The 26,546-nt window shown below is 32.8% G+C and overlaps 1 protein-coding gene across 2 annotated transcripts in view; it reads right to left on the bottom strand.

The window, feature by feature from the left end:
* Window positions 1-312: 312 nt before the first annotated feature.
* LOC145291378 (uncharacterized) overlaps window positions 313-26,546 on the bottom strand; it is a 92,060-nt gene continuing 65,826 nt past the window's right edge. The window contains exons 10-18 of one of the 2 annotated variants that reach the window (XM_080137166.1): window positions 20,761-20,819; window positions 17,726-17,790; window positions 13,658-13,756; window positions 13,135-13,177; window positions 9,594-9,708; window positions 9,358-9,433; window positions 8,013-8,082; window positions 6,064-6,155; window positions 313-901 (exon numbers count right to left, since the gene is read on the bottom strand). In XM_080137166.1, the coding sequence (XP_079993292.1) occupies window positions 766-901; window positions 6,064-6,155; window positions 8,013-8,082; window positions 9,358-9,433; window positions 9,594-9,708; window positions 13,135-13,177; window positions 13,658-13,756; window positions 17,726-17,790; window positions 20,761-20,819 (755 nt within the window). In that variant the 3' untranslated portion in view covers window positions 313-765. The remainder of the gene's footprint in view (window positions 902-6,063; window positions 6,156-8,012; window positions 8,083-9,357; window positions 9,434-9,593; window positions 9,709-13,134; window positions 13,178-13,657; window positions 13,757-17,725; window positions 17,791-20,760; window positions 20,820-26,546) is intronic. The other variant, XM_080137167.1, reaches the window with a different exon arrangement.

The raw sequence follows: 26,546 nt of genomic DNA, 5'->3' as shown, positions 1-26,546 counted from the left end.
TTTTTTTGTCAGGAGTTCAATATTAAACAGTACATCATAGATGGACCTGATCTTACATACAATTTATGTTAGAATATCTAACTTTTGCAAATATCGATGATTAAAATAGAATATTTGAGAGGATACTGCAGAAATTTTAATACCATTACATAAGAAATATTCAATACTTTTAAAAACAATTTTATACCAGTTTTTCTAACATGAATTTTATGTAAGATCAGGTCTGTCTATGGTAAATTAATCATCAATATTTGTAAATATTTGATGGAAAGGGATACTCCGAATATTGTGAATTTAAATTTTAACAAACCATTTTATATGAATCTTTATTCTTTATTAGTGAAAATGAAAGATGTTAGTATTTCTAACAAAGTAAATATTCTCAGTTACACAAGCAAAATAAGTAATGCTCTCTCTTGGAGATTTAAACATCAGATTTAAAACAAAAAGATTCATGTCTCAGTCGCCATTTTTTTTCTTCAAATGTAATCAAAATATCGTCACAAAATGTCAAGTTGATTTTTTTAGATTTTCATTTTTAGTTATTGGATCATGCAAATTTTATAGCAGAGTTGGAAGGCAGGCTGTTAAGAATATGCAGGTTTACCATGTGATATTAAAGATGAGAAAGATTCGTGTTTTCAGACTTGATATATTTAAGATGATTTATATAATTATGCAGAAAATCTCCCGTGCATAAATAAAATTTTGTTGAGTCCATTGTTTCTTTTTTGTTAAAAGAAGCTAATGTTATTTATATGTTAGTCAGATGTTATTTGGCTGCAAGTAAGGCATAACTGAGATATAAATATCATAGCAAACAGAATAGCTCAAATATAAAAGAACCAGATAAGCAGATGATGCCCAAATTTTTGGTAAGGGAAGAAGAATCTCCACATTCCTGGAAAAAAGAAAATATTAAACATAAATATGAATTGGCGAGGTTGACAGATTGAACATTGTCAACATTATTTTTGAATCAAAAATGAATTATTTTATAACATGAAAAATTGCTTTTACACAGGAAATATATAACATACAAAATTCAGTTATTAGAGTGAAATTCAAAAATCGAAATATTGAATTTCAAGTAAAACCAATGGTACCTACTTAATTGTCATGTCACAATAATGAGCATATCCAAAAACCAAGAAAAACGATAGGGCAGTAAATTATTAATGAAAATAGTTTTCAAAGACAATTAACGAAAATTGAGTTTTACAAAAAAGAAACTGGAAGGTTCAAATTTTTTAACATTGATTTCACTTGAAATTTAATATTTCGATTTTCGAATTACGTTCACAAAATTCAAAATGAAGCATCTAAAATTCAAATGAAGTAACGTTTTACCTAATAAAACACTCATGCTGGGATGTTAATTGCATGTCCTGCATCCATGATGCAGACAAATTTAGAATGATACAGGGTGGAATGATAAAGTTGTCACCCTAAAGAAAACAACACTACAGCTTTATTTTAAAAATTTTGTTGAAAAAAAAAATCAATTCAGGTAACTTGCCGATACTATTGGTCAGTATGCAAGCCTTCTAGACCTTTTTCTCATAACTTGCCCTGAGCTATGTTCATGTTCCGTTCTATTTCCTCTGGGATCCTCCGATCACACAGTTGTATCAGTTAATATAAAAATGAAATACAATAAGTCTTCTGATGTACCTCTTCACCGTACTGTATATCGATACTCTATGGCTGACTGGGATAGTTTCCGTACATTCATATCTGATCTAGCTCTGGATTCCATGTTTAAAAAGGATGTATCCTCTATAGTATCAGACCTGACCGAATGCTTAATTGTAGGCATAGACCGATTCATACCATCCAAAAAATTCTAACAAAAACCTAACAGCCAGCCATGGTTCTCCCCAGAATGTGCTACTGTCATTGTGCACAGAAATCACTTTTTCCATAGCTACCAACGTAATAGATGTACTGAGACTAAAGCTGCCTTCAGTACTGCCAGCAACCAGTGTAAAAGAGTAATAAAAAATGCAAGAGAGCTATATGCTCAGTCCGTCAAATCCAAAGTAGCTGAGCAGCGGCTTGGTTCCCACCAGTTTTGGCAAATAGCAAACAGGATCCTGAACAGATGCGTGTGTTCTATTTCAACCATCATCAATGGACCTGAGGTCATCTCATCAGCATCAGACAAGGCCAAACTATTTGCCAAGAACTTTGCAGCTAACTCTACCCTGTGCGACGAAGGTCATCAACTCCCCATATTTCCTCCTACAACAGACAACACACTATCCAACGGACAAATATCTGTGCACGAGGTCGCCAAACTAATCAAGAACATTGATTCCAGTAAAGCAACAGGCCCAGACGGCATTCCAATTATAGTGTTGAAAAAGCTTCAACCAGAACTTGCCCCCCTACTTACCAAACTGTTTAAGCGCTGCTTTAAGGAGAAGTGCTTTCCAACACCCTGGAAAACCTCGTCAGTATGCCCTGTATTTAAGAATTCAGGTGATAAATCATCTTCATCTCAGTACAGACCAATAAGTCTCTTGTGTGTCATGAGTAAGTTATTGGAATTCATATTAAAGAACTAGTCAACCACCTCAGCAGAAATAACCTCCTTAGTAATATGCAATATGGTTGCTGTTCTGCTAGATCTACAGCTGATGTGCTAACTGTTATATCCCATAGGATTAGTGAATCTCTCGACAAAGGCTTCCTTTCTAGGGCAATTGCTCTTGACATATCAAAGGCCTTCGATAAGGTTTGGCATAAGGGCCTACTTCACAAGATTTCCAACTATGGTATAACTGGAAATATTTTCTCAATAATTAAATCATTTCTCTCTGATAGGTTCATAAGAGTAGTGGTTGATGGGCAGCAATCAGAGGCCCACAGTATTAATGCTGGAGTCCCCTAGGGGTCAATCCTGGGCCCAACTCTCTTCCTGATCTACATCAATGATCTCCCAAAACACATACTTAAATCATTCGTTGACATCTACGCTGATGACACGACCATCTCCAGCAACACATCAAAGGCCGTAAATGACAAAGCGCTCTCTGATTCCCTCTCCTCTGATCTTGAGCACGTGGTTCAGTGGGGGAAGAGATGGCTGGTTACTTTTAATGCATCTAAAACAAAGCTCCTAACTTTACATCATCAACGCTCTGTTCCTCATCTAGCATCAATTGAAATGGATGGCTTCATGTTTTGACAAGCTCCTTGGTTTGATCTTTACTCCTGATCTGAAATGGAACACGTATATGAAGTCTGTTGCCCGGGCCGCTGGGAAAATGGTGGGATCCTTCTACCGCTCCAGAAGATATCTCACTACTGATGCAATTCTCTATTTCTATAAAAGCCAAGTACGTCCAAAGATGGAGTACTGCTGCCACATCTTGGCTGGAGCTTCAAAAAACAGCCTATCCTGCCTTTACAGAGTACAAAATAGACTTTGTGGCTTGGTGGGGGATGCTCTCTTCTCTTCCCTGCAACCTCTCTCCCACAGAAGAGACGTTGTGAGCCTGTCTTTGTTTTATCGTTATTTCCATGGCAAGTGCTCATCCGAGCTCCAATCCCTGGTCCCCCCCCTCGCCAATCCTTCATGATAAACACCCGTCTAGCTAAACCACTATCAGTAATTTCCCCCACACTTTATCTGTGTCTAAATCCAAACATAGATTTCATGACATAGCTTTTTTCTGAGAAGTGCACGCCTGTGGAATTCTCTTCCGTTTGTCTGTTTCCCATCTGGCTACAACTTGGACGTCTTCAAGTCCAACATAAACAAATTCCTGATTAATCGCCCCCTTAAGTAAGACACTTTATCAAATCTCCAATACCAACTATTACTACAATATTATCCCATTGATTATTGTACACAAAATAACCTTTATCCCCGAGTGGCTTCTGGGCCTTGATAAGTGGTGATCCCCATGTAAAAAAAAAAAAAAATGTCCTGCATCCATGATGCAGACAAATTTAGAATGATACAGGGTGGAATGATAAAGTTGTCACCCTAAAGAAAACAACACTACAGCTTTATTTTAACACTTTTATTGAAAAAAAATCAATTCAGGTAACTTGCTTATGTAGTAGAGCTGACATCTCTTCAATGTAGCCGCCTTCAGCCTCAGTCACCATCTCGATACAGGTCCAGAACTGGGAACATACCTTTTCCATAAGCACCGATGGGAACTCAGCGAATACTTGGCAAACTGACTTTGGTGTTGTGGGAGATCATGTTGGTGATGTTCTCAATGTATGACCAAACGAAGTAGTCCAGCAGGTTCAGGCCGGGGGAGGAGGGGGATAGTGAAAGAAAGGTACAAAGTCGTAGCACTCCTTCTGGGTCTCTTTGGACTTGTGCGCTGGTGCCAAGTCCTGCTGCCACACCCAGCGGCCACCTGATTGCACCAAGGGATCACCACACTCTTCAGCACATCCAGGTATACTTTGATGTTAACTTTCAAGTCGACTTCGAAAATATAAGGTGGCATGATGTGATCCTCACTTGAAACCAAAGACCATAGCCGTGGCTGGCAACTTTTTTAAGCTGTGCCCTCAAGCGTTAAACCATCCAGATCTGCATTTTGAGGGTGCTGGCAATGGTCTTGTTGTCATAACTTGGATTGGTAAAGAGCATGAGTTGTACAACGGCGCATCTCTAATCTCACTCATTAGACATTGTGTCACCTTGTGACATGATAGAACGCACCTAACACTCTTGTACCAACTGGTTAACTGATAGATGGTCTATAACAAAAAAAAGAAAACCAGTTTTCAACAAATGCAAATCGAATCATGCCGTCTTTTCTTGTGGGTTGGTTGCGTACAATTTTGTCTTGAATGAAAGAAAGATACGTTTCAAAATAAGAAAATGGTATTTGTGTAAATTTTGAAACGGTCGTATTTAAGCGTCCTCTCAGCTTTGCCCGAACCGTAACGTCAACCATTCGAGTTTGCTTGTAATCTGACGTAAGATGCCAATCAGTCAATCACAATGCACAACAACAAATGAGAAGATGAATTTCGGAAGAAAAGAAAAAAGAAAGAAAAGAAAACTAGATGTTATATGGAAAGCATGGTAACTAACAGTACTGTGATTTTATCATTGTTAGGCAAACAACTGCAGACGTCTGAAAAACATTTTGGTGCATAAATAGTTTTTCAGAGGGTTTCCTTTTAACCTTGTAACAGTTCACAATTTTATTAAGTCTTTCAGAACACGCTCTCCTTTTATGATATGATTTGTCAAGTGTGTGATCCTCTCAATCCCTGTTCCATATACAACCTTAAACATTTATGCAACAACACTTATTCCTGTAATACATCCGTCATGAAACTCATCTTTTGCATCTTCATTCAAACCACATTTTGATGCATAAACAGTTATTTTTATGAGATTTTTCTCACCAAACATCAAATTAAACATTATAATACGATCACTTACATAATTAGCATAAATTATTTTATTTACTTATTTCCCTGCAACTAAAGTTCCAACATGCAAAAATAAAAAAGTGAAATATTTCTCAGTAATTTTAGAAGATGTGTCCACAAATGATGTAAGAGTTTTTTTGTTTTGTTTTTCAGTCGGCTGGCAATATCTGAAATAAGATCTTTATTGCTAAATAGACACACTTCATTTTAGATTTACCTAAGCATCATATCGTTAAAAACTGAACCACCACCACATTGATAAGAAACTACTGGTCCAATGCAAACATCAGTATTGATTTTAAAGAGACGCTTAACGGCTTTTCGCAGTTCATATTTGTTAGTTATTATGAACATTCAGTTTCTATTTTTGTATTCGTGTTCTAATAAACTTATTCATTATTTTTTTTTACATCTTCCAAGAAGTATTTAAAAAAAAACGTCATTATTATTATTCAAAATATTCTTTAAATTAAATAATATTTTATATTAATGCATCGTTTTGGATTGCACAGATAAAACAAACTCCTTATAAGAATAAAAACACATAAATCCATTTTATTGTTGGGCAGATTATTATTTTTTTTAAGAATTATTTTTTACTTTTTTATCTTTGTATCTTGAACTATATTGCTTTTTACTTACTTGTATCTTGAACTCAAAAACATCAAACAAATTAAAATGTGCAGAAAACATGTAATTAATGAACAAAATTTCTCCATCACTTCAAGAAATGCCTGAAAAATAATAACAGATTTAAAGACCCATAAGTAAATAAAAACAAAGGAGGGTTTTGTATTTTAAATTTATTGCAATTGTATTTATTAATTGGTCAAATTCATCCTCTAATTGTTTGTAACTGTTTTCTGACAACATTCTCTGGTGATTGACTTAATAATTTAGATAGTTCAAAGATAATCATCTCAGACATCTTTGTGTTGATGTATATTTTTAAAGAAAACACTTTAGGTGCGATTAGATATTTTCTATATTTATTTAGGTTCATTTCGATTGGCAAGGTCATATGTTAATCTAATTCATTATGTACTGAAAAGATTGAGAACATTTATATAAAAATCAAAAATATATTGACTTACCATTGGGTTTAACATGGTGTTACAGCAACTCACCCATTCACTCATAATGGATTCAGTTAACCATTATATGAGATGCCTTCAATAAGTCTCCAGACCTTTTGTACAAGCATTTAAAAATTGTCATAGACTCGTGAAAATTCAATATTTTATTGTATATATTTTATGAGAAGACTGAGCAGTTTTTTTTATGATTTCATGTTCAAATGAACAGCTACAGCAGGAATTGGAATACACCCCAGTAAAGCCTAATTATCACAGCTGGTGAATTTCAAAATGCAATCTGGACGTAAGGACACTTTAGAAGAATAATATGCAATAAAATTCTGTTTTAAACTTGAAAAAATGCTGCAGAAACGTATGGAAATAAATCGATCATCAGTTTTTGAAAGGCATAAGAGATTCAAGGGAGGCAGGGAGTGTGTGGGGGATCATGAGAGGTGTGGGAAGAGTAGGGAAGTCAAAACACTAGAGTTGATTGATCAAATAAAGAATTTCATAGAAAAGGACTGTTGTGTGTCTATAGAGACAATAAGTGCACAGTTTGAAGTCAGTATAAGAACTGTGCAAACAATTATTTGTGAGGAATGGAAGATGCAGAAGATTTGCGCAAAGTTGTGCTCAGAGAAGATCGTCTTTGTCACAGACTATTTGATCAAGATGGGTATCAAGACAGATCCTCACCTTCCCTATAATCCAAATTTTCTTATAGGCTGCCATTATGAGACAATTGAGGGGATGAAAGAGGCTGCGACGAAGGTCATTAACATGCTCACACAAGAGAACTTCCATGAGGCCTTCCAGAAGTTGTTGGAACTATACAAGTGCAATACAGCCGGAGGAGATTACTTCAGAGAAGACTAGAATTTCATGTATGTACTATGAATAAAAGTGCCCATACAAAAAAAGTCTGGAAATTTATTTTAGGCACCTCGTATAACTTACGAAGTTATTACTCTCGAGGAGAGAAATCTTGCGACCTAACGCAAGACTACAAGCAGTCTGATTAACAGTCGGAAATACCGACAACATTTCTTTGTTTCTTTCTTTGTACAAATATATATATTTTACCTAACCCTGTTATTGGCGTTTTTCTTAATGTCCATTTCCTAGGGCCACACTACATAACAATTGCAAATGTCCAAATATTATGAATAATAAAATAAAAAATCATGTTACTTGAAAATTATTCATATTTTTTTTAAGTGTAAGGAAATAAAGTTTTAGGGAAATGCATATTTTTAAGTTGAATGTCATTTTTTTGTGATACCTTTGATGACTTGATTATCAAAAAATGTGCAGAAAAGTTTTTGTTCCAAATCGGAGGACAGGCACGAACAAGACTCCCAATGGAAGAGTACATAAATACTGGAACTTTGGGGAGGCTTGTTGGCACTTAAATTCTAGAAAAGAATAACGGTGGAGGTGGTGGAGGTGGTGGTAGTTGTGGTGAATGAGAACATTTCAAGTAAAAAATTAAAAAAATGTATATTTACTTACCTTTGGATTTAACATAGCAATTACAAATATTATTGCAAAGAAAATGAATGAGATAAAACTTGAGGTAAATCTGAAAAGAAATGAAAAATGGTTCAATTTTTAATAGAAAATATTTATTCACTAACTCAATTATTGGTTAAGAATAGAAAAGAATTATTGAGCTTTTAAAATTGTTTCTTTATAAAAAAAAATATTCGTATTATTTGGATTATTCAAATTATTGTTCTCATATTGAGTATTATTTTCACAACATTTCGGTTGATGTAACCCTCAACCTTCTTTGGGTGCATTGCGTTGAACTCAAGACTCTTTATGTCGAATTTCAAGGAATTTTTTTTAATCGATGACAGTGGCTTTCTCTTGTTTTGTCAGGTAAAAGTTTTATAATATGTAATTGTATTCTTAGTATCGTCTGTATTGAGGATTGAATTTTCACCTTCCAGATGATTGTCACTTAGAACTGATATAACTTAGCACTTATATCCGTTGTGCCATAGGTCTTGCAAACAATTTTCCTATAAGTTGTAAGAGTCTCAAACCTATTCTTGTTTCAAATTTGTAATCTTATTACAACAGCAGACCAAATAATTAAAATAATACAAATTATCAATCTTCCTCACAAAATTGCAAAATGTAATCAATTAATATCATTTAAGAATAAAATAGATTTTTTTCTCCAGTTGATCACAATGGTGTTGATGGTGTTTCGGTGGCAAGAGTTTCCAATCAAGCATGAATAGATATTGAACGATAAATACAGAAACAGCATCATATGAGTGCAAAAGATTTTCATAAATTAAACTAAAAAATAACACACACACGATGGTCATGAAGCGTCAAAACGGATGTAAAGACCGAGGAGAAAGGGGACCAACCAGACTTGCACTGGTAGGGTGCAGATAGTGCTGAAACTTTGGCATAACATTAAATTTCATCAAGTCATGTTAGAGTCATTATATAGAAAACAGAATAATTTCACAAGTAACAACTATCAAAATCTACAAACAACCAATAAAATGTCTTTTGGCATAAAATATCCCGACAGTCGTTGAGATGCTGTAAAACACAACCAATTAAAAAAAAGAAAAATATTAAAATCAATATACATATAATATATAACACTTACATGATAATAATGGCTGACATGACTTAAAACACAACTAATCCAAAGAATTAAAAATTTAAAATCAATATAAAATAATATATAATCAATCAATAAAACATATATAAAATCAATATAAATAAAACAAAAGTTATAATTAATTGATTGTTTTTCGAGTGTTCGAATTATTTTTTTAAGAAATTTTATCAGAGAGAAGGAGACAAGAATGAAAGATCAACTTACATTTTGGCAATATTTTTACTTCTTTGTGATTCTAGTGAAGAACAGGATGGAAATTTGGATTCAACAATGCCACAAACTGAAAAAAAAATAAATAAGAAGAAAAATTAAGAAAACAAAAACAAATACCGAGAAAAAGAAATATCTGAAATCGATAAAAAAAACCATAAAAATAAATAACATAAAAAATGTGAAACGAATGTGATATGATTGTTCCAAAGAGTGTATTGATTACTTACTGATATGATGCAATGCGGTACCATATGTCATGAAAGAGACAGTAATACTTATTATTATAAATATTCCAACAACTGTGGCTACCCAGAGGAAGTATGGATGTTCATGGCGAATGACCTGATATGGAGAAAAAGAAAAAGAAAAAGCCAAAATGTTTTTGTTATGATTTTGTTGTCTTAAGAATAGAAAATAAAAAGAGGTACAAGACGTTGATATCTTTAGGAATCGCTATGGAAAATGTCTGTAAGTAATTTGCAATTATTTGCCTTCATTCCCAACTTACATTAGATGCATATTATGAAGAGAAATTGAAAAGTGCATTTTTTTTTTATAAAATGAATATTTTTTTAAATCTTAATCAAGTGAAACAAGGCACTTACTGAAATGTAAGGATCATTGTGATCGGGGGCTATATTTAATCCTAAGAAAGTTAGATAGCAAAATATTTGTTTACATTACATTACATTTAAATTGCTGCATTATGGTACAGTTGGGAAAAGCAGAGAGAAAGGGAGGGAATTCCAAAGACAAACAGTTTAAGGAAAAATATTATTAGACTAGAAAGTTTTCCAACATCTGAGAACCTCTACAGAGTAGAATTCTAAGGATTCATCCATTGCCTTGGATGTGTGTTTATTCGATTTGCCTCATGTTGAGAATTCGATTTGCCTCATGTTGAGAATAGGGTTTGGTGTCCTCAGCAAATACATCCATCTTGGAAGCAATTGCATCAGGAAGGCCGTTTATGAAGATCAGGAATAAGATTTAAGAATCGATCCATAGAGAACACTTGCATTAATGTCATGTTGTTTGGATGTTGGGTTATAAAATATAACAACTCTATGGTATATGCATTTAGAGATGACCATTAGGAAATGGAATTTCATAAATTCATATTTTGGTCAGAAAGAATTTTAACATTTTCGAGATGTTGAACTCTTGCTAGATTCATTAATATATGATGAAATAATTTAGTTTGGAATAGGTACACCATTCATCGTATGAGCCAGTGCCTTGACCATATTGAGAGGATCTTATTTGGTCTTGGAATATGTGGTTTGAAATGTTACGAAAGGCAAGATGTTAAAAATTAGTACAAACCTGTTCTGGGTCAGCCGTAAGGAATGGAGAAGAAAGAAAAATGATGGCCACGAGTTGGTCAAGTTTGTGATATGATATGCAAATGAGATGCTCTAGTTAAGAATAAAAAAAAAACTTGTATTTTGAGAGGCTGGGAAGTTTAGATTTGAACATTGAAGAAGCAATTCTTGTGAGCAGTGAGTCGCATTTTGAAATTGAGAGTTTAGACGGCAGAGTGTCAAACGTTGGTGTTGAATTTTTGACCTCAGAACCAAAAAGTAGGACAAGTAACACTTGAGTGCTTTAATGCTCTTTAGTGCAGAATGATTCAAAGATTTTAGCACAATTTCCTGTTTTAGTGCCTGTTAACCTGTTTTCACCAGAATTTTTATGCAATAAATAATGTTTTAATCATGAAACCCATACGTCACGAAAGTTAGCATGCAACTGATGCATGGACATAAACAAACGCCTCATCCACTTGTTGAACCATGCATTGACCTGTGTTTTGAAGACCAGTTGGGCTGGCAAGCTATAAGAGTAAGAATATTTCTTATAAAGGTGTCTTTTTGAAAGTACAATTTGGCAGTAAAGGATTAATGTCTGACTCCCTATCCCATTTTCTGTAGACGCCCGATTCCCTGCTCCAGCTTTACCTGTTAATCCAGTGGTATCACTAAAACATAATATTCCATTTTCTCGTGTTATTAGCGTTGTGGTAATTAAAAACAGAATCTTGATCATTTTAAACAATTCATCTGGTTTTATCATCTCTTTGTCATTGCCTTTATACTTGTGTCTCCTTTCTTGGTTTTAAGACCGATGATCATCCACGATTGACTCTGCAATAATATTTCATTTCAAAGCGATAAGATAAACCTAATTTATTTCAAATTCAATATTTGTAACATATTGGATATGTAATTTTAGACGTTAATATATTTCAAGAACAACAAAAGCTATAAAACGCAGACCCCAACAATAATAGGAAATAAACAATTGCAATCACAAACTTAAAAACAAAACTATTTTCTAATTAGAAAACGAATAAGTGGGACATTTGGCCAGAAATGTGCATTATTCTTACCTGATTCTGTATGTTTGCCAGATCCATTAGCACGCACGTGTTTTTATAATGATTACATGAATCTGTAAATATAGGCTAGTGATCCCAGTTTCACCACTGATTAATCCGCTTCATTTACATGCGATCTTTCTGCTTTATTTGATAGTCCATTAATTTCTTTATGTGACTCAACAAAATATTGTTGTTGTAAATATTGTCTCCAGCTGATCTCGTTTCCATGCTTCAAAGTCGTCAATTTCGAGCATTGTGTGAGAAATGTGACATGTTCTGGACTCAGATGACAAATTAATGCTGTCTTACATATTGGTCTCATTTTGTTGAGCTATTTGGGGCGGGGGGGGGGTAAAAATGTTTAATATCTTATATATTTACTTAAAGTGAAACATTCATCTACAAGCAGTCATGGTAGAAATAGATAAATAGATAGAGAGAGAGAGATAGAGAGTGAGAGAGGGAGGGAGCGTGAGTGAGAGAGAGAGAGAGAGAGACAGAGAGGAGGAGTAAAAAGGAAACTATTGACATATTTGTCAAGAACAATTACAGGAACGGAAAACAATCCCTAATGCAAAAAACATCAAAGTAAAAATAAAAATAAAATAAAACCTCACTCTTAATAATGGCACAGTTGAAATTTCTCCATAGAATAGAACACAATCTCTAATGCAAAAAACATTAAAGCAAATAAAAATAAAAATAAAACCTCACTCTTAATAATGGCACAGTTGAAATTTCTCCATAGAATAGAACACAATCTCTAATGCAAAAGACATCAAAGCAAAAATAAAAATAAAACCTCACTCTTAATAATGGCACAGTTGAAATTTCTCCATAGAATAGAACACAATCTCTAATGCAAAAGACATCAGAGCAAAAATAAAAATAAAAATAAAACCTCACTCTTAATAATGGCACAGTTGAAATTTCTCCATAGAATAGAACACAATCTCTAATGCAAAAAACATTAAAGCAAATAAAAATAAAAATAAAACCTCATTCTTAATAATGGCACAGTTGAAATTTCTCCATAGAATAGAACACAATCTCTAATGCAAAAGACATCAAAGCAAAAATAAAAATAAAACCTCACTCTTAATAATGGCACAGTTGAAATTTCTCCATAGAATAGAACACAATCTCTAATGCAAAAGACATCAAAGCAAAAATAAAAATAAAAATAAAACCTCACTCTTAATAATGGCACAGTTGAAATTTCTCCATAGAATAGAAAACAATCCCTAATGCAAAAAACATCAAAGCAAATAAAAATAAAAATAAAAACTCACTCTTAATAATGGCACAGTTGAAATTTCTCCATAGAATAGAACACAATCTCTAATGCAAAAAACATCAAAGCAAAAATAAAAATAAAAACTCACTCTTATTAATGGCACAGTTGAAATTTCTCCATTTTCTTTTGCCCTAAAGGAAGAAAAAAAAAAGAAATTATTTTTGAAATTTTAAAAGTTATATAATTTTTATTAAATAGAATAAAGTCATTTTTTTTTCATTCATTTTGCTAATGATATTCACCCGAGGGGTCAACTCCTCATGCATAGAAAAATACATGTCCAATGTTATTGATGGTTGTTGTCAAGTACACCAAAAATCTGTACATGGTATTTTGTATTAAGATTCCATAGTTTAGATAGTATTTTGTTGAACTTTAGGTTAGGGTAGGGCTTTATCATTCTAATTTAGCTGTTGGTAAAAATCCATGCACCTCCCGTTTGTTTTAGGGATATGATCAACTTGATCTGCTTAATCCCACACAAGTGACAGGTTATATCAACTCTCTCAACCCAATCCAGTACAGACGTGGATCTGTCAAACTCAATTTTTACCTCATGGACCCGCATGATGGCTGCTACAAAATATCCGTTTTGTGTGGATTTGTTTTACCTTTCCAATGAATTGCAAACGATTGGTTCATGTGAAGACTTGTTTCTTTCGATGATTGGTGAACAGTGCTGAGGTACAATATCAAACACAACCCAACACCTGAAAAATACAAACGAGCATAAAAAATAACTTACATTTATTGTTAACAAGTATAGAACAGTTTAAGCACATTATATATTTTTTTTACTTTCATTATAAGCATATCTTAACATATAAAAAAAAGTTTTATTTTATTGTTCAATGTTTACTATACGATTTGTGCTGGTGGTGGTGGTGGTACTTTTTAGACTTAGGACGAATACAAAGAATTGAATAAAGCTTTGCTATAAATTAATTTATTCTATATTTACAAGTGAAGAAAAAGAATGACTTCTTAGTTGAAAAACACATGTTTATCAAAAGGTTGTCTTTTTCTAAGAGGACATATCTCTATTCTTTAAATTTCAATGTAACAGAGAGGTCACCAAGAGTTATTTCCCTTTCAATATGTTTTTCAAGATTTCAAGATTATATATATATATACTAGAGTACACTACCCGTAACCCGTTGAGTCAGTAGGTTATACTAGCTATGGAATTAATGTATAAGCGTGACACTTGTGACGTAAAGAAAATAGTATTTTGTGACATAACAGAAAAATTTCTATGAAAGTATATTAAAATGAAAAAGGAATATAGATAGATTTCTGAGTCGTTCTGTTTATAATTGTTTATTTTTGAAAAAAAACTTACAGTCATTAAATTATAAGTGGTTTGCCATACTTATAGGTAAATGTGCACTGAACAGATACCATAATACTTAAAATTAAATTCAAATTTTGATATATCTTTTTTAAGTGAAATTGTTTGTTGAAAGTACAGAATAGTTAAAAACACTCTCCCCATGTTAAGAATGGCTTTTTAAATAGAAAATGAAAATAAAATGTAACTTTTTTTCATTTATTTTAAACAAATATTGGGTCAAATATTTATTTTATATGTTAATAATAAGGTCAATAAAACTAATTAAGACAATATGGAAATGAACGATGTAAAAAAAATACAGAAAGTATTAACAATTGTTTATTTGGATAATGTAAACGCGAAAAAAATGATTGGGACGCTGCAAATGTACACACTAAAACAATACGTTTTATTGTCGTGTTGATTATTTATTTGTAACGCAATTTAAAGAAAACATATTTTCTGGGTTATCTATTTATGTTGATAGTGCAGAAGAAAATGTATGAATGTTTTTTAAGAAAGGTGTATTAAAAAATGGAGAATAAATATTTTCAGTGTGTAGGTTAAATTATGCAAAAGTAGCGATTTGTATTTACTTGTTTACGCTGTTATGAGTTTCTGTTTATGTACGCATGTGCAACCGGAAGTCATAAACTGGATAGGGGGTTACAATATGCGTTACAAGGTCATTTGAGTTTTATATTGAAAATATTACTTCAAGTAATATCTATTAGGATTTTCATCTGAATTCTATCAGTGTCTTATCTTCATTATATATATATATATATATATATATATATATATATATATATATATATATATATATATATATATATATATATATATATATATATATTTATATACATATAAAACTACTTCATTTACTCACATAAAATTAATATACGAAAGCATAAATTTATGTGTAAACTTTAAAGAGTCATAGAGTGGATGAATCGCGGAATATTCAGTGTAGCTTAATCGCTATATATATTTTATAACTTACTATATATATATATATATATATATATATATATAGTGTGAAATCAAAACGTCTTCATCAGATGAGCAGCACTTCCTGCCACATTGTGTTTTATCTATTTGTCTAATCAAAAAACACTGAGCAGCGTTACCCATGAAACTCACTAACGGAGGGAAGACAGATACATAAAAAAAATAAAAATTAATTATTGAAATATAAAAACAGTCATTCAGTTGACGATTGACATGAAAACTATTCTCTTAAGGTTTTTAGAAAAGCAAGTCCACTTGATACAAGATCGGGGGGATAGGCATGCAGATCCTAATCTCAGTCTTTCTCTGATTGTCTAACTATAAAAACTTCATCAGATTCTTCAAATTCGTCTCTTAACATACTCAAGCAAAATAACTCGATATCGCTCAGACCAAATCTTTCGGCTTCAGCTAGCACGCAATCTCATTACCCCTTCTTTTGGGGTGGGACAAGTCATGCCAATTATTTAATCTTGTTTTGGGGTGGACAACAATCTATCATACACCCAATTCACAGCGCTAACCTTATGCCATATCTGCTGGTAAGGATTTATATTAGAAGTTAAGGTTCTGGGTTTATTCATGCGTTATTTAAACTTTCTTGCGTTCTGTTTGTAATGATTCTTTGGTTATCTTATGTTTGTTGAAATTTCTTTTATAATTTTAGATCTGGGAAGTTATAGGAAAGTTTGCCATTTGCTTCTTCATTGGATCAAATCTAAAGTTTGATCAAACATAGAGAGTAAATAACATTCCCTGTATCAACTCTTATTTTCTCTTGAACACAAATAGAAAAGGTCATCAGCTTGTTCATATGATTGGCAGATTTTTATATTTTGCAAATTTTATGGTATTTAAGTGTTTAATTGGTAGAAGTCTTATGGTCTTTGAAAGTTATAAGTCGGATTATTGCTTTTTTTCTGAGTTCAAGTTTTAGAATAGCTTTATGTATTGCTACAAAGGACTGGTCCATACTTTATTTTATAAAATAAAGTATGGACCAGTCCTTCGTAGCAATACATACAGATGATGATGATGATGATGATGATGATGATGATGATGATTGACAGATTTTTATTTTTTGCAAATTTTATATTATTTAAGTGTTGAATTAGAAGTATTATGGTCTTTGAAAGTTATAAGCCAGATTATGGCTTTTTCTAAGTTCATAAAATTTAATCAAAACATCTACTGATACTATATCGTAGCATGCACAGTTAAAATGAAAATATTATTTTCAATATTCTTTCTCTGCCATTTGAATATATATATATATATATATATATATATATATATATATATATATATATATATATAGAGAGAGAGAGAGAGAGAGAGAGAGAGAGAGAGATAAATATTGTGTATATATTTTGTGTGTGTGTGTGTTACATGGAAAAGGGATGTCCCCTTTCCATGTAAATAAGAATATTAGATAAGTAGATAAGTAGAACCGAACTCTATAGACAAAGTTAAGAAATGGAATGTTAGAAATTAAGTCTGTTATTAATTCTTTTAGAAATCTGAATACTATATAGTCAGTAAAAGAATGAACAATGCAAATTAAATTATATTTTTTAAAATAGATTAGATTAGAATTGAGGATTCTTTTGTTGTCAAAAGTGTGTTGGACAAACATATGTAAAGCCACGTGAAATTGGTCACGTTTGAAAAACACACTTCTGACATCATAGACAAAGGACATTTTTTCATATTATGGGTTCGGATTTTAGTCAGTGAACAAGAGAGCCAGAGAGTTGGTCAGTTAATCCATCGGAAGCGATAGCGGAAAATATTTAGACTATGTAAATCCAAATTCGAATTCCTGACGCCAATCGACCGGTCGATCGGATGAATAAAGAAGTCATCATTATTTGTAACTGTTGTCTTGTGTCATTTTTCATCACGAACGAAAGGTAATTGTGTTTATCATCTTATAATGAACACTGTGTAAACCCTTCCAAGTTATGTGTCCCATCTCCATCATCATAAATGAAGAATCTCCTCCTCTCTGTGTTAAAAGAACCGTAATATATATAAATGTCTTCTTTCCCTCATCATCACTATCGTTATATCTATATTACATGAGTCTTGTTATATATGTGCCCCAATACGAACTTTGCGTCATCTCTTTAAATATATACCCCTACGACACAACATATATATATATATATATATATATATATATATATATTTATATATATATATATAAAATAAAAATATATATAAATATATATGTGTGTGTGCGTGTGTGTTCGTGTGTGTGTGTGTGTGTGTGTGTGTGTGTGTGTGTGTGTGTGTGTGTGTGTGTGTGTGTGTGTCTTATTTGATTACTTACCATATAATATTCAGAATAGAACAAGTGACAAGCCCCATAACAACTGCTAGTCGATATTTTTTAATCTGAAAATAAATGCAAAATAGAGAATAAGAAAAACTTCAGTACAATATGAAAATAATGACGTCACAAATTTTAGTTGCTATTGACTTGATGACGCTTATGTAAGTTGGATTTGAAATTTTCCTTTTTATCACCATGATTTTACCATTTAGAATTTGCAATCAGAGAAATGAAGCGTCTAGAAGTTCTGGGAATCTGCTTTATTCTAATAGATCTGCAAACTTTATTATTTAATGGTTTATTTCATATCTGTCCATAATCTACCCAAAACACTAGAAAAAGTGCTTTTTTCATTAATGTGGCAAAATTGAAAAAAAAGATAATTTCTTCATATTGAAGTATTGCAAACTTTTTCATAATATTAATTAATAAAACAGAAACATTTTTCATAAGAAAGAAAATAGAAATAGAGAATATTTGCTGGATTTGAAATTTCCTTTTTTATCACCATGACGTGACCATAAATATTTATTTGATTCTCAAATGCACAACTTAAATGAAGTTAAAAAAAAAAGTTTTATTTTGAATGTAAAATAAAACGACAACATCTCATTTTAAAACAACTTTGTTAAGTCATCTTCGTTAACATGTGTATTAAAAGGAAATGAAAGAGAAAGGACGTTAGTAAAGAAAACAATAGGTTGGAAAATCCATGCGATGTTAAATTAATATCCCATTAGCAGAAAAGATGGAAGAGTTCATATAGTAGAATGTGTTGCATGAAAAAGATTGAAATCAGGCTGTGTGTAAATAATTGTGTGTGTGTGTGTGTGTGTGTGTGTGTGTGTGTGTGTGTGTGTGTGTGTGTGTGTGTGTGTGTGTGTGTGTTACATTAAGTTCACGTGTGTACGGCTGTAGCCATGTTGGAATCTTGTTAAATTCGAACCGAGAATCCAAACGACTTGGTGGATTTTGATTAAGTTACAAGAGAGATGTTTAGGCATTGTGGGAAGTCATGTTGGTAATGTATGACCCAATGAAGTTGTCCAGGGACAGGGGAGGAGGGGGGGGGCAAATGAAAGGAGTACAAAGTCATAGCACTCTTTCTGAAGTCAATCCTGGGTCTCTTTGGACTTTTGGGCCGGTGCCGAGTCCTGTTGCTCCACCCAAAGTCTGCCAGCGGCCATCTGATTGCATCAGGGAATCACCACACTTTTCAACACATCCAGGTATACTTTGGTGTTGAATTTCAAGCCGGCATATTTTTGAAGATGTGAGGCGGCATGATGTGGCCCTCCTTTGAAACCATACCAAAGACCATAACCATGAGTCGTTTGATGCGCTGTACCCTCCAGCGTTGAACCATCCAGATTTACATTTTTAGAGTTCTGGCAATGGTCCGGTTGTCATAATTTGGATCGGTAGAGAGCATGAGTTGTACAGCGGCGCATCTCTGATTTCACTCGTTGAACATTTTCAGACATGATAGAAGGCTCTTTTCGCTGTTGGGATTTGTACACAGCAGGCCAATTATTCTACAACAAAAAAAACGGTTTTCATCAAACGGAAATGGAATCATGTCGTCTTTTTTGGGGTGACAAGTTTATCGTTCCACCCTGTAGTTGTTAGTAGTGGGTCTCCTAGCTAAGAAACATGAAGTAAACAGTGGTCTATCTCTTTTATAATCTTCCATAACGTGCTCAGCTTTCCTGAGAATCAGTAAATCAGAAAGGAAGTTAGATGCTTGCACCAATCAACGCTGAACTTAGCAATTAAGCATACATTCAAAATTGTTAACTGTGAGTTGTTGTTGCTGCTATTGTTGTAGCATTTGTAGTCTCTTCTACTACAGAATTGCCTTACAGAAGCCAATAAACTTCTCATCAAGGTCAAACACACAATCGAGCTTGGGATGCTCAGGACCAGTTGAACAATGTGCAGAACAATAAGGGCATCATGGGACACAGTTAAAAAAACATCAACTATACTTCCAGCAACACCAAGGAAGGGTTGATTACTTGACTTAAATTGATCTTCAGACTTCGAAGGACACAGTGAAGGCTGCATATTCCAGGTTCAGATCCCACTTGTAGGCTGTAGAAGAGGACTTGGATAGCTTTTTTAAGTAATCTTTATTTGGGAAGTTCCTCTTTTTTATTATAAAATTACAAAATTATAAAATTCATAAAAAAACTTAATTATCTACAATCTTAAGTTTATTTTCAGTAGAATTTATACTATCTGTTATGGATTACATATTTGGGGGGGTATTTAAATAGTGACTCTAGGGAAATCTAAGATATAGTTAGCATATGCCATGTGCGTATGAGTTACATTAAGTTCACTTGTGCTACGGTCACCATGTTGGATTCTTGGTTTTTGTTGTCAAAGTTGAACCGAAGGCCCAAAGTTTTTTTGCCTCAATTCCAAGGAAAAAGTTTTGAAACTGGTCAGAGCAACTTGATTAGTAGGGCTGTGACAGCAGCATATTATTTTCATTCTTTTGACTCTCGGGTATATATCCGACACAGTCACAGTTAATCAACCAAGAACCAAATCAACCTATAAAAAAACATATAAGATATTAACGGGTATATACTCAAGAGTCAAAACAATAAAAAGAATATTCTGTTATCACATCCCTAGTGATTAGTTACTGTTGCTGTTGTTGTGGTGGTCGTCGTTTGTAGCCACTGCCACAAATACACTGATTTGAACAAAAAAATGATAAGAAAACTGGAAATAACCTTGCTTCCAATAAATATGCAGATTTTATTGTTTAAAAGAAGAACGACACATTCGCAAAAAAGAGTGTTTTATTTATTTATTTATTTATTTATTGTGGCGAAATGTAAAAGATCATTTCATAATATTGAAGTATTTTAAGCTGTTTTATATTAATTATTAAAACTGAGACATTTTCTATCAGAAAGAAAATGGAAATAGAAAATATTTGAGCACTTCAATGTAAGAAAAATTATTTTATAAATAGGACAAAAATAAACCGATTCACATGAAAAAAATAGAAATACCTGTGATGAATCATTTTCAATTTTTGCAAACAAAAACGGCATAACAAAGACACTTCCACCTACAAAAGAATTTTTAAAAGATTAACGTCTAATAAAAAATGTAAATTTAATTTTCATAATTTGTATATTTTAAAAAATAAAAGCTGCAATTATATATACTATATTCTTTATGCAACAGATTTCTGTATCTTCTTTTATGAAAACCAAGTGCAAACTGTTTCATTATTAATTCATCTTTTTAGCTTCTTCGAATGATGTTTGCTATTTTATAAATTGTATCCCTTTTCCATGAGTGAGGTTTAATTTAAAAACATTTACCATTATCCTTTTTTCCTTTCTGTTCAATTTGTATTTATTTCATAGCTAACTACTGATATTGAAGATAAAACAAAATATACCTAGAGTCCTTTTGTCATCCTTTGGAACAAAGAAAACACATCTCCTAAATGTATTGTTATGACTTGTCTCCCCTTTTCACTAGTCTATTATAATTTATCTCCCTTGTAGTAAAATAAGTTATCTCATCTCTATTTATTATAGAACCCTTCCAAAAATGTCAAATAAGAAAGTGCATTTGGAAATGTAAAAACGCATATAATAGAAACATGACCTGAAGACCATGTGCAGTCTCTTAATTCCTGACTTCAATATGTCGTAGAGAATGCTCTCGCCCAGCATATGTTTAAAAGAATTCCAAAGTTATATCCCATGGCATTAAAAAAAAATGTTGAATCCTAATAATGTGAAATGTGTACTCTTTATAGACATGACTAGTGAAAAGGCCGTTGAAATGTACAACACGTTTTTATTTACAGATGAGTTCATTCGAAACTTGTTTTTAGAGTTTGTTTAAGAAAAAAAAACATGGAAACTAGAAAGAAGGGAAAAATATAACTGTTTTTCTTAGCAGACCTAATCACAGAAGTCAAGAAATGCGGAACAACTAAAAGACAAAAAGATATGAAACTGAATAATATTGAATGATTGAACAATACGATACGACAAACCCAAGCCTGAATACAGTAATTAGATTCTTCAAAAATGACGAAATTATTGGAAACCACACGCAAGAATTGGCTGTACATGATATAAAGTCTAGGCAGAAATATCAAGAGTAAGAAATTTGGAGGGATCTCTTGGACATTCTGTTTTATTTTGGCACATGATGATTCTTTATAAAAATTATTCTTTCTCGCTGTTTCCAAAATAAATGGAAGTCGGAAGTAGGATTTTGTATGTAGGTGTCAAACTGAACATTTTCAACCAATGATAATAGTCCCTACTTGTTTGAAATAAAATTAAGACCAAATAAAAATAAACAGAACAAAAAAAAAAATAAAAAGACAGATTGAAGGCAGCACATCATTATGTCCCTTCTCACCGTTCAGCCAAGGAGGCGAAATGAATATGAATCTCAAACTTGCACATCTATATTTTTAATTTCTATTTGTTTTGATTGATGCCTTGGGCATCTCGCCATGCTGTCACCGAATACCTTCTCTACAGACAAATGATCGGATGTATTGTCATATTTGTGTTGTTTTCACTATCTACAAAAATGAATAATAATTGTAATGAAATGTAATGATCGTTGTTTCGAAATTTCATCTTTCTTCTCATTTTCCACTCCTACAATATGCACACACTGATAAGGGCATCTATATACACACTGATAATGATATCTATATACACACTGATAATGATATGTATATGTACACACACTAACAATGGCCACATAAAGCGACTCACTACACATTTACTCACACAAAGCTACAGACTAACAAAGTCAAACCATCACACACACATAGACATACACATGTAGTGAACTACTACTATGATGCTGCTACGGTATGCTCCCCTTATTTCTCTCTTTCTCCCTACTCTTCTACTTTTCCCTTCCTTTCTTCTCTCAACGTCACCAGAGGTTTCAGCCAATCGGAATAGAGGACTGTCCTGGAGGGAGATACAAAGAAGAAATCTCTCTCAGACATGAGCAAACGATAGAAGCATCAACACGCGACAGACCAGTTTCCCTGGGTAAAGACTTTCATCAAAGAAATGTACCATCCTCTTTGTACCCCTATATCTTGGAAACCTTTATAAAACATCATCAATCCTAAAGTCTCGTTGCACTTAATTATAACCCGATGTTTTCTTTTCCACAACCGTTCTTTTTCAGCACTCTTGTTCTCTCTCTAATTTCGGAGGTGCCCCAAAAAGGAGACTGACCGAAATGGTGACCCTTTTTCAAACGTCGTTAAAATCTATGGTAACCGCCATACACACTTTTGACACTTCCAAACGCACCTTTTCGAAACGAACATCTATTCACTAAAAATATATTTACATTATTATAAATTTATGGATTTCTAAATATGTTTTGTTTTGTTAACCACTTTTTAATCTTTCATTTACAGCATCATTTTAATGGATTTAGTACTTGCTAAACGTTGACTTTTCTTAATCATTCATTAATTTTTATAATACACATGTTTTTATCCATTTTCCTCCTTCACTATTTTATAAGATTTTTATATCATTTGTCAGCAGGTCGTCTATATCACAGCAAAGCTAGGAGTCATGCTACAGATCTTGTATAAGTTTTGTAATCAAATTGAATTTTGAATCTTTACGAATTTGCTTTATACATTTTCCAGAAAGAAGTTTGCTATGACCAAAAATTGGACTTTTGAGGATAATTGGAAAGTGTTCGCTACTAGAAAGAAATGCTCATGCAACAAGAGATTCGAGTATATGAGTTAACATAGTTTCATTTTTTACGATGCATAAGTCATTGGTAATAATATTTTTTAAATTAACTTCATCATCAATTTTTTATAGTGTTATAACTATTCAGGTCATCAAATAATATGTGGAGCTTAAGGATATGTTTGTAGTTGTTGGCTTTGTTCCGTTTCTTTTATGCGACCATGTGAAAGATATAAATGGAGCAGATGTTTATTAGTTTGTGTGACTACGGGTGCTTGATAATCTCGTGTTGGGCATTTGTTAGTCTTGATTGAAAACCTGTGTGATGGTGTGTGAAAGTGAAACCTTGCCAGGAAGGGTTGAGGACATGTGTTGCATGGAGAAAAATGATATGAGAATGATATGGTAGATATGTAATGTGAGTCTTAATGTCATGCTTAGATTTGATGACCTAAGACAATATAAGTGAGGAGGGTGCAGAACAGACGTCTTGGAAATAGACTGAGTATAACTACTGCCACCGAGATATAGAAGGCCTGTCAACTGAAAAATGCCTGCAGGCAATGTAGGTAAGATTTATCGAACTGTTACTGTCGATACTATATGACGGCATTTTTAAAAAGAACATTAAAACGTGTTAAAAAAAGAGAAGAAAGGAACCCAATTCGATTAATAATGAAGCTAAACTTTATTCAATATAAAATATAAATATTATCTATGTAAAATTACGTAATTTTAAAGCAATATACAATCTAATACTGATAAAACTGAATTATGAATTTAGGGAACAAACAATTAAAGAAACATAAAACACAATCAATTCTTGGCCTTCGGTATAAGATCACAGTGTAATATCTGTTCTGATGGTACAATTCACCTTTTATGCCCTCGGCCGCTGTAGGAGAAATCCTTCATGACTGAGACAATTTTTATTTTTGTTCCTATCCAGAGTGCCCTTTATTGGGAGCTGGATTTTCCCCACAAGATTATATGTTGAAATATTTAAATAACTATTACTTTTAATAAAGAATTTATATTAAAAAAATTTTTTTTGTTGTTCTTCTATGTTCATTTTCCCCATATTTTTCATCAAAATGTGTTGTATATTTTCATCAGTTACATGGTTAAAAATCATAAAAAATCCTAAAAACTAAGAAAATATAGTAAACATCTATGATATTAAATCAGGGTGTTGGTGAATTTGGGAAAGGACATTACTATTATTGGCTCACATGGAGCTTTCACACAAGTCAACAAACTATCTGATTGGAAACCTGTGGTGTTCTCTGGAGGCTGAGTGACAACAAGTCTCCCCAGACGTCCAGTTCTCTCCACCTCCTTCGATAGCATTTGCAAATGAATTTGCATCATCGCAACAGCCGCTTACAATTGATTTTTCGCCGGCAGTGGCCATTGGTTTATACTGGAATTTGAGTGGCACTAAGCCTCCCCAAAGTCCCAGTTCTCTTTGCGCGTGTCCAACCGAGGCATCATCATCATCATCATCATCATCATCATCATCATCATCATCATCATCATCATCATCATCATCATCATCATCAAAGCAAAGTGGAATAAAAATGGTGTCGCTGTTGAGGCAAAGCTAATAAAAATGATTTGTCTTTCTTAGCCTTTTAGCTAAGATCAAAGTATCGTATCTGTTCTTCAGATGCTACATTTCAATTTCTTCTCTCTTAGTGGAGGAGAAATCCTTTGCGACTAAAACAATTTTTCCTCCACGTTAAAAATGACCCTGGTGTCTAAATCTGTCCCGTCGGGAGGCATTGTGAATAGGTACTACGTTTAATGTAACAAAGTTTTAATATTACAAAAGTAACTAGGAAAAGTAATTTCTGGTTTAATTACAAAATGCCCTGGAAATGTCCCTTCTGTTTAATTATAAAATGCACTGGAAATGTTTCTTCTGATTAATTATAAGATGCCCTGGAAAATGTCCCTTCTGATTATTTTTTGTTTACTTGCCTCTCTACAAAGACGGAGTTGGACATGAGGTCGGTTAAAAATTTTGGGGGGAACCAGCTCCCCAAAAGGAGTACTCTGATCAATAACAAAAATAAAAATTGTATCAGTAATGAAGGATTTCTCTTCCATTAAACAAGACAAAAAATAGGGGGGATTTAAGTCACTGGAATGCTGAGAATTATACTACACTCAGAAATTAATGTTGAAGCAATAGTTGCCTAATCTCTAACTGTGTGAATGTTTTTATGTATTAATTTCGAAAAGCTGCTGAAGCAGTTTATGATTTAAACATTACTTTATTTCAAGTATATTTTAAACAGTAAAGTAGGTGGGGGATATAAAGTCAGTCCTGGAAATTACTTAAACCGTTTACAAGTTAAACATTACTTTATTTCATGTATATTTTTAACAGTGGGATAGGGGATATGAAATCAGTCCCGGAAATGGATGAAACATATAGTAGCAGAATACCCAGCGTCACTCAGGGTCAAATTAGATAGGTGAAAGATATATACTAGCAGAATATGCGGCGTCACCCGGGATTGGATAAGATAGATGGAACATATATACTATAAGAATACCCGGAATTGATTAATGTGTTTGTAATTAAATAATCATCCCAGGCAATATATCACAGTTATTATTCAAGTAAGGGGGAACGACATAGTGGGTTTGAGTTATGAAAATTATTGTCGAAATTAGTAACATATCCAAGAATTATAAACAATGATGAAATTTGAGTTATTTGATTGGTGTGTTTGTAATGAAATAATAAGCCCAGACACTATATCAAAGTTCTTATATTAGTAGGAGGGGGACATAATGTGGGTTTTTAATTATAAAAAATGATTGCCAAAATTAGTAACATATCCAAGAATTATGAAAAATGATGAAATGAGTTATTTGATTGATGTGTTTGCAATAAGCAGCCCAGCAAATATATCAAAGTTATTATTTTAGTAAGGAGAAGGCTATAAGGTGTGTTAAATTTATGAGAAATTATTGTCGAAATTAGTAACATATCCAAGAATTAAAAATTATGAAATGAGAGTTAATTGATGTGTGTGTTTGTAATGAAATAATCAGCCTATACA

This window comes from Euprymna scolopes, chromosome 12 (assembly GCF_053919585.1).
Source record: "Euprymna scolopes isolate OS-2025 chromosome 12, ASM5391958v1, whole genome shotgun sequence".
In the NCBI taxonomy this organism is placed as follows: Eukaryota; Metazoa; Mollusca; class Cephalopoda; order Sepiida; family Sepiolidae; genus Euprymna; species Euprymna scolopes.
This window is presented reverse-complemented; position numbering and strand designations above follow the sequence as displayed.